The sequence below is a fragment of the Aplidium turbinatum genome, chromosome 5 (genome assembly GCF_918807975.1).
Source record: "Aplidium turbinatum chromosome 5, kaAplTurb1.1, whole genome shotgun sequence".
In the NCBI taxonomy this organism is placed as follows: domain Eukaryota; kingdom Metazoa; phylum Chordata; class Ascidiacea; order Aplousobranchia; family Polyclinidae; genus Aplidium; species Aplidium turbinatum.
The window spans coordinates 34,912,208-34,921,914 of NC_137476.1; the positions used below are offsets into that span (position 1 = coordinate 34,912,208).

At 44.2% G+C, this 9,707-nt stretch overlaps 1 protein-coding gene across 1 annotated transcript; it reads right to left on the minus strand.

Moving 5' to 3' along the window:
- Positions 1-353: 353 nt before the first annotated feature.
- Positions 354-5,858, minus strand: LOC145771213 (uncharacterized). The gene is made up of 2 exons (XM_082582947.1): positions 2,393-5,858; positions 354-2,131 (listed from the first exon to the last, which is right to left on the minus strand). The coding sequence occupies exons 1-2, from the start codon at positions 5,856-5,858 to the stop codon at positions 354-356; spliced, it is 5,244 nt and encodes a 1,747-aa protein (XP_082439073.1).
- Positions 5,859-9,707: the final 3,849 nt, after the last annotated feature.

Consider the following 9,707-nt stretch of genomic DNA (forward strand, 5'->3'; position numbering starts at 1 on the left):
TAAAATATTCAATTCATATGTAACAATTTTTCACAAAATTTGTGCAAAAAACAGGTTTTTCTCAAATAACTCAAAAACTAAACATTTTAGGCAAATAGTTTCTTCACAAGTCTAATACAAATTTGCTTATTCTGCATCGATTGAGCTATAGAACAACCTTCTATCATGTCTAGGAGCCGAGATATAGCAAAAGCACCCCTAAAAATACATCGCTCACCCCCCAAAAACTTTAGTGGCCGCGGGCCACCTCTAAACCTTGACCAATTTTTTTGAAACTTTACAGGAATCTTATACAGGTAAAACCTCACCACCAAAAAAAAGGTAGGCAAATTCTAAAAAGGTCGGGGCGGCTGTCACACCCTAGTGTCCGGCATAACTTCCTTTACAATAGCCTTGGGCCAGTGCCCACGTTTAGTTGCCTCGTCCGCTACCAGTACCAAATCGCCTGGTTTCAAGCTTGGAGATGTGCCAAACCACTTTTGTCGGGGCTGCAACAGAGGGAGATATTGCAACAGCCATTGTTCCCAAAACTTGTTTGTGAGGTATTGGGTCTTTCTCCAAGAGCGTCGATAACCGTCAGCCTTCATAAAAACATCTGGCGGTAGGGTGTCACAAGCTGATCCGGTGAGTATCATACTTGGAGTCAGGGCTTGCAGATCATCTGGTGACGATGGGAGCGAAGTGATGGGACGATCGTTTAAAATTCTTTCAATCTCTGCTACCAGCGTTAGAAGGTCGAACTCATCCAACGTAGCGTTTCCTACCAGCGACCGCATCAATTTTCTTAATAAACGAAAAAATATTTCGTAGAAGCCGCCTTGATGTGAAGCACGCGGAGGGTTGAAGTGCCAGTTCGTTTCATGCCGAAGTAAGGCATCGGTGACTTTCTTTTGATGGAGGTTCTTGAGTCCTTGCCGAAGTTCGCGGTCTGCAGCAACAAAGTTTCCTCCGTTGTCACTGTACAGATCAGTAGGACAAACGTTTCTACGGCTGCAGAATCTTCGGTAGGCTTGAAGGAATGCACTTGCCTCCAGGGATTGCACGACCTCAAAGTGCACAGCACGGGTCGCCAAACAATTAAAAATACAAACATATCGCTTAACACTGCTGCGGCCGCTCTTTACCATCAATGGACCAAGAAGGTCAGTGCCAGCAGCTTGAAAAGGAATGGATTTGTTTACGCGTGGAGCAGGTAAGTTGCCCATCTGCTGTTTTCCGGCGGTAGCTTTCCAAAAACGACAGTTCATACAGGAATGCAAGACCCTTTTGACAGCTGATCGCCCTTTGACAATCCAATAACGGGAAGCAATGGCGGTAAGGACTTGTGAGCATCCCATGTGTCCTTCTCGTTCGTGATACCTCATGATCACTAGATCGGTGATTGGGTGCTGATGTGGGAGAATGATCGGATGCCTTCTTCCGCTTGACAGAGAAGATTGTTGCAATCGCCCACCAACTCGTAACGTTCCGTTAACAACATAGGGGTTTAGGGACTGTAGCTCCTTCAAAGCCACATGCTTCTTCAACTGCAAGTCGGACACGAGTTCCACCGGGGCGTCAAATCCTGGGTGGTTATGGAGAACTGCGAACACCGTCGGGTATGCTTGATGCTGGGCGGCTGTGACAATGGCAAGTTCAGCTTCGTCCATCTCCTCGACACTGAGCGAATCTGTCTTAACAGTCAAGGAGTCATCTCGGCATTTCCTTTTCAGGTACAATTTGAAGCGAAGCAACCATGCAACCGTTCTTTGCAGATCGTGGAAATGCGAGTAGCGGGTAAACAACCGACAGAGAGAGTCTGAGTCCGTAATCGCGTGTTGCTGAGCTGAGCAATGTTCAATGCTTTTAACCTCTGGATCGTCTGACGAAATTCCGCCAACAAAGTCGGGCTGGTTTGGCCAATTGCTCGTGACATCATGCAAAAACTTAGGACCATTAAACCAAAGCTTAGCGGTATTAACTTTATCAGGCCAAACTCCCCGAGACGCGAGGTCAGCGGGGTTTAAAGTAGTCGGTACATAATGCCATTGATTGACACTGGTAAGCATGTGAATAGTGCTCAGCCTATTAGCCACAAAGGTGTGAAAACGAGTCGAAGTATTATTAATGTAACGCAGCACAACAGTTGAGTCTGTCCATAAGACAACACAATTGAATTTAAAATCACACTCCGTCAGGATAAAATTGCAGACTTTGGCAGCGAGCACAGCAGCAGTGAGCTCCAGGCGAGGTACGCTAACAGGCTTTAATGGAGCCACTCGAGACTTGCCAAATAGAAAATTACAAATTACTACAGAATCATCATAAAACACTTTAACATAAAACACGACCCCATAGCCACTGGTACTGGCATCACAAAAACCATGCAATTCAAAGCGGATAGCACATTTACCAAAAAGAGTCAGGCTTCTAGCGATGGAAACACATTTAAGCTCTGGAAGGGCCTTTAACCAAGCTTCCCAATTAATGTTTACTGGCCCAAGGCCATTAAGGGGTTCATCCCAATCAAGTTGAGCGTCACATGCCTGCTGCAGGAGTTGCCTAGCAGGTAAAATGAAGGGTAGTATTAGACCTAGTGGGTCGTATGTTTGCGAAATCATGGAGAGAACGCCTCTCCGGGTGTTAGGCTTTTGTTGGATACTCACCCTCACCTCCATGCAATCGCTCGCAGCATTCCACACAACACCAAGGGTTTTCTGCGTTGGAAGCTGGCACTGAGGCAAATCGACCTTCGACGCCAAGTCTTCCTGCAACACAGAACTCAAGACCTCTGCACTGTTAGACAGGAATTTAGTTAAATGGAAGCCGCCACTTTGTAATAGTTCACGCAGTTGTTGTATTAGTTCGATAGCCTGATCCGGCGATTCACATGAATGACAAATATCGTCAACATAAACATTTTTTAAAACTGTGTTAACAGTGTTTTGATCAGCACCTGCTTCATTGTCTTTGGCAGTCATCCGAAGTGCGAAGGCAGCACAGCATGGCGACGACTTTGCTCCAAACACATGAGTTTGCATACGGTAGTCGACAGGTTCCCGCTTGAGATCATCGTCCGGATACCATAAGAATCGAAAGGCATCCCTGTCTCCTTCGTCTACACGTACTTGGGAAAACATGGCCTTAATATCGCCCACAACAGCGATCGGATGTTGCCTGAAGCGAAACAATGTTCCTACAAGGTTATTGGTGAGATCTGGGCCATGAAGCAGCTTGTCATTTAATGACACGCCTTTAAACTTCGCGCTGCAGTCGAAAACGACTCTAAACTTGGCCGCATTGGTCGTGCAGTGATGGGGCACATAGCACGTCTTCCCTGGTGTGTCTACCACACCAGTTTCAAGTGGCACAGCATAGCCACATTTAACATATTCCTGCATTTTACCACGATACTTATTGAATAACTCCGGGTCAGCAATAAACCGCCGCTTCATTCCTTCTAAGCGCTTGAGTGCCATAGAGCGATTATTGCACAGGTCTGGGTCCTCATCCTTCCACAACAGCCCTACAGAATAGTGTCCATCCACCTTCTTCGCCGTGTCCTGCATGATCTGCAGCGCACGTTTATCCTCGATTGAAGGACAGGGTACCTGTGGCTCATCGATGTCATTAAAATCCTGCAACAATACATTTAACATTCCATCGCAAGACTCCTTTACGCTAAGAAAGTTTACCATTACTGGTGAGTTGAGCTGCCTATCGCCACCATCTTTCCCATAAATGGTCCAACCCAGAAGGGTGTGCAGTCCGCATGGTTCCCCTGGTGCGCCAGTACGAACTTCCTGCAAAAGATAAGCCTGGTGAAGATCGCTGCCCAATAACAACTCAACCTTCCTATCTTTTAGTTCAGGGAACTTTAAGTCCTCCAAATGACTATATGCACTACTAAGTGCTTCGGTGGGAATACTGTGGCTGACATCCACAATCTGGTCCATCACCAGAGCATCTGCAACGGAAAACACAGCCTGCTCTTCCATTCCCTGCACAGCCAAAAAATCAATTTTCTTGTCATGAAAGGAGACAGCATTGGTGGTCAGCAACTCCACATTGCTTTTTGTCGCAGCAACCCCTAAGCGAGATACGAGGCTTGAGGAGCATAGACTGACGCTAGAACCTTCATCGATAAAAGCATAAGTATAGGTATAGTTGGAGGGGTCCCCAGCCCATACCTTAACTGGTAAAACCTTAAAAATTGTTGTCCCAGATGTAGCTGGCACAGTTGCGGACGTTGTTGCTGAGATGCCCTTCTTCAGAGCAGAGGGGCTTTCCTCTTCCACACGGTTTACATGCAGAAGTGAATTATGCCTCGATCCACACGTTGCACAAGATTTCTTAAATCTGCAATCAACCACTCTGTGGCCTGCTCTCAAGCAACAAAAACACAGTCTATGCTTTTGCACCAGGGTTCTTCTTTCTGCAACAGGCTTTTGTTTAAACATCTCACACTTCCATACGGCATGCGACTCTGCACACAAACAACAGGACTCTTGCTTATGGTTAGCAGATTGGGAAATCTGCTCTTGGGTTGTGCAAACCGAAGCACGCTTGTAGCCACCTTGCGGATTAGATCGAGCCAACGATGGTTGTGGAGCTCTCTTAACATCTTTGCCTGGTTGCATAAGATGGCCATATTGGCTGTCGGCTCGAGAGGCTGCATCCTCGACCAAGACTCTTAAATCGCCAAACGTGGCACAGTCCGATCCCAAGTGATTAACATTAACAAACTGCTCCTTTAACTTATAAGGAAGTCGCAGGAACAGCCGTTGAAGCACCTCATCACTGTTTAAAAGATGGGACTTACCCCAGCCATCGAAACTGACTTCACACTTATACATCTTGTCGCAAAGCTTTGTGAGGCCCGGCGCATCCCACTCTGAAATAGGGGGTCCTTGCAGCAAATCTTCCTTCACTTTGGCCATGAGTTTTCCAGGGTTGCCAAACCTTTTTCTCAATCTATCCCATGCCATTCCATATGCTCTTTCACTATTTTGCAAGCAACTCAGGCCAGAAATTACTTCCAAGGCCTGGCCTACACAATTGTCCTCCAAAAAGGCGATGCGATCTTCAAAGCTTAGATAGTTTGACTCAATGTATCGTTCAAAACGCCTTTTAAAGTTAAAGAACTTTAACACATTGCCGTCAAACTTCTCCAGCGACAACCGAGGACCATGAACATTTTGAAACCCTGCACTGAGCTGGGGTTGAGGCACGACGATGGGAAATTCACTACTATTATTAGCTTCAGTGCGAAAGGGAGATGTGTAAGGATTAAGAATATTACTAGCACTACTGCTGCCCTGAAGGATACCCTGTTCTGCTTTTACAGGTGGTATCTTTACACCACTCTCACGGGGTGTCACGTGACTGCTAGACTCAGCAGCTTTGCCTGTGTCACTGCCTGCATCCATAACTACCGATGATGTTTGATGTGACACTCGCTTGGATTGCTCTCGACAGCTTCGAATGAGGGTAGAGCATGCTTCAAGCAAACCATAAATGCTTTCCCCCATACGGTTCATCCTAGATTCTATTGAGCCTGATTGCTGTGGTTTGCATTTGAGTAAATCTAAACGTTTAAGGGAGAGCTTCCTTTGAAGTTCAAGGCATCTTTTCTTTACCTCCAAAACTTCAGAAGAGCTCAGGAAATCATCACTTGAGCATAGCTCCATGTCGATGGAAGTTATGCCAAGCTCGATTTCAACCAGCTCTTGTTCTAACACAACAAGACCTGGCAGCTCTTCGCTACTGTCATGTTGACCACTAATATTAGAGGCGGCCTCATGCTGCTCTGTTGAGCCACTAGCATAACCATTTGGCTTACTCCGTCTTGGAGTTTGCTTGGGCTTTTTACGAGCCATAATTAACACACAGCAATATACAAGCTACAAAAAACAAAATCTGTATGGTACTTACCTTTGGTGAGGTGACAATTGACCTTCACGATGTTACGGAGAATGTCAGTAAGCAACCTACTAAAATTACAGGGTTTAACGGTAACCAGTTCTACCTGACTAGAACAATGGCCTGACAGAGTACAGGCTTAGAAGCTTCAATCTTTGGCAGACCTGACAAGACTGCCCAAAGTGAAGATCTATTTACAAAATTTAAACCAAGTTTACAACGTGGCGGGCTCAAAGGCACAAACCAAAAAATAAATCCTTGGCAGACCTGAAAAGACTACCCTAGGATAACAAACAACTAGTTACAAAGTTCAAAGAAACTTTACAGCATGGCAGGCTCAAAGGCACACACCAACAAAATGAATCCTAGGCAGACCTGAAAAGACTACCCTAGGATAACAAACAAATTACAAAATTCAAACAAACTTTACAGCATGGCAGGCTCAAAGGCACAAACCAATAGTGAATCCTTGGCAGACCTGACAAGACTACCCTAGGATAACAAAACAAATTACACAACTAGCTAAAGTGAGCTAGACAAAGGCACATACCATAAATGAATCCTTGGCAGACCTGAAAAGACTACCCTAGGATAACAAACAAATTACACAACTAGCTAGAGTTAACTAGACAGGCATAACCTTGCACCAAGCAAAGGTATGTTTTATAAATGATGTCTAAAACGTTTTCTGCCTAGACTGGATAAAGTGCAGGCCTTACTTATTAGAAGAAATGGTGTATTGAAAACGACAATAATAAAACAAAACAAACAGTTGCTTACCGAATTCTTACATATTCCCTAGTCACTCCAAATCTCCAGTTCTCCAGATTTATAAAACAATGACCACTCCAGTCCATGCCAAAACGTAAAAAGAAAGATCAACTAGCAAAAATTGTTAATGCATGGCCGGGTCACTCAAGCATGAAAATAGAATGGAGCAGAGATACAACAATAATATTAAATGGGCGGGGAATCGTTTCTAACAATTATCGTAAAGTTTCTTGCCCAGAGAAACAACAGCAAGTGCGGGTGGCTGGAGTCGAACATGCAGGCTCTCAACTGCGAGCCCAACGCGCTAACCACTCGGCCACTGCTGCCGAATTACTCGGCCACTGCTGCTGCTGCCGAACTGCTAGCGAAATTTCTAACTTTCCTTCTCTTGATGGGCTTTTCAATTCGAGCTGGATCTTCTTCTATTTCATCAAGGAACTCCTGTTGCCATTCAGAACCTTTGCTAATTGTGTTCAAGAGATCATTTCTGATCTCATCTGGAGCTGGTTTTCCAGACGATAGATCTTGATCAAGTGATTGCTTTGTTCAACATGTTGAAATAGATTCATGGTCGAATCGATAGTTTCACCAATCTTCCTGAAATCAGCATGGTCTATTTTTATTCTGTAGGGTTTTGATTCCTGGTAAGCAGTTTCATAATGTTTTATACCAGCCTTCTCCATCGCATAATTTATCACTTGACTACTTGCATACCTCGTGACATTCCATCTTCGGTGGGCAGGAAAACTCTGGGTGAACGCACTTATACCAGTCATCCTGGGTGCAGCATCCACATTCACAGTCATCTCCACCGCTTGATCAACAGGTAGCCTAATCTAGACAAGGAATGTCCAGACAACCTCACAGAGAAGGCTTCTTTTTCCAGCTGATCACGTATGCCAGGGTGTGTGTAGTCCATGTTCAACAGTTTCAGGAAGTACAGTGGCATGTGTCTGGAATAGTTGGGCTTGTTGCATGCAAAAACACAGGGATTATTGTTTTCAGACATAAGTGAAGAGCTCAATATCATTCGTCTTTACAGCTCTGTTCATAAGTAAAAATCGCTGTACAAGATTGATGTAAAGAAACCAGAACTGGGCTGTCCCGCAATGGTTCCCGTTCCGTGTGTCGTCACAGAACTTCTCATAATCATTCATAAGACCTTTAAAGGCATCTGATTTCTCTACATCTTCAATATGTATATTGTATACTGTTTCGAAGCATTGCTGTGATGATAGCATGTCTATTCACATTGTCCTTCATCTGCTCTAAGAACGACTTTACATGTTTTTTCCTAAACGCAGTGGCAAGAAAAAGATGTAATCGCTTACACCTGTTGTAATGCTTTGACGTCATTCTCTTGCTAGCCCAAAAATGCAAATATCTCAAAAATGTCCAGTTTTCGGCTTGTAAGCGCTCGATTTTTGGATTCTACGTCCAAAAATACATCTAGAAAGGTCATCGTTGAAATTCCTAATGAAAATGTAATTAAAGCCATGTAACTTCTGCTCTATTAGCTACTAGCACGCAGTCCCACTAGCGTACACAGGGGGCATTGAGCCATGCCCCCCCCCTAAAAATGTTTTAGTAGTTAACGACGTAGATTAAGGCATTTAATATGTTTTGGATTGCACTGTCAAAGCAATTAACAATGTTGTTTTATAGATCATGTTACGCCGTAGCCTACCCTCCGTACCCCCCTCTCATAGGCCTTGGCTTAAGGGTGGTTTAGGGTAGGCCTTCTTTTTCTTTCTATAGTTTAGAGTGCAGTAATTTTTGATTAAAGTTAAAATTGCATTCGATATTTAAACTTTCACAGAGTAGTTCGATTTATGCTTTAATTAAGGTAATGGCGTTGCCTATCATGATGGAACTGCTATGGTTTTTAATTCTCCGTTTAGGCCTACTATCATGCTTTTCATATTCAGAATCGGTGTCTGTACAGTAACATACCGTACGCAAAGACCGTGAGAGTCTATATTTCACCAACAGATAAGCTACCTTAAACCTTAGTCAGACAGAGACTATAGAATAGCACATGGCCATGAGTAGCATAAGGCAACTCTTGATAAAAAAAAAGTCAAATTATATCGAATGCCCCCCTCCCCACAGAACAAAATCCTGCGTACGCCACTGAACGTACCCTCAATACGCGTAGTTCATTGGGTTTAGTAAGCCAAGTACGTCGTCTACGTAAGGCATTAAATGCGACGTTAAGAATGTTATATCGTATCGTTTGTTTTCAATACAACATCTATCCAAATGAGTAAACTAGCCGTTGCAAATTAAAACATTATCGTCAATGCAAGCTGAGTACCTATGCCAGTAACCTATCGGCCAGCGGCGTAGCCAAGGGAGGGGGTTGGGGGTTACAACCCCCCCTTTGGCACGCGTGTGACGTCACGATATTAAGAATGATGCTTTCAGTCTCTATGTCTCTAAAACAAAGTTTGCCTAATTTAAAACGAAACTGCATTAAAAGAGCGAGTTTTGCCAATACCAAACATTCAAATAAAAGTCAGCCAGGAATTAGCAACAAAAAAACATAGAGAGTTAGCTTTATTACCGAAAAATGCTCAAGAAAACATGATCTTATCCTTTTGCTATGCCACCGGACAGCACCATTTTACAGGAATATTTATACCCACATTTTTGTTGAAAATGCTCTCAGAATGCATCAAATTCAAAGTAATTTTTCAAATTTTTTGAGCGAGGCCCCCCAGACCCCCCGCCGCTAGGTGTCGCTTTTGGCGTAGACGCCGTCGGGCTTCGCCCGCCGGCCGTCAAACCCCCCCCCCCCCTTTCAAAATTCCTGGCTACGCCACTGCTATCGGCTATTATTAGCAAATGGGCGTTTTTTTTATTTCTTTTTCGTGTCGATTCAAAACCATTTTCAATGCCCCCCTCCCCCCTTGAGAAAATCCTGCGTACGCCACTGCGCAGTCCTCAAGCTAGTCCACTACAAGGGCTAGGCCTATTTACGCAGAATCTACAACTCAGTTAAGAATAATGTTTTGAACAGTTACATCAGTTTT

Excerpts from the sequence above, each read along its gene's own strand:
- LOC145771213 (XM_082582947.1), bottom strand. The coding sequence starts at position 5,858 with ATGGCTCGTAAAAAGCCCAAGCAAACTCCAAGACGGAGTAAGCCAAAT. Across the intron at positions 2,132-2,392 it reads TAGAAGCCTGACTCTTTTTG|ACTCAACTGTTGTGCTGCGT; the intron begins GTAAATGTGCTA and ends TCTTATGGACAG.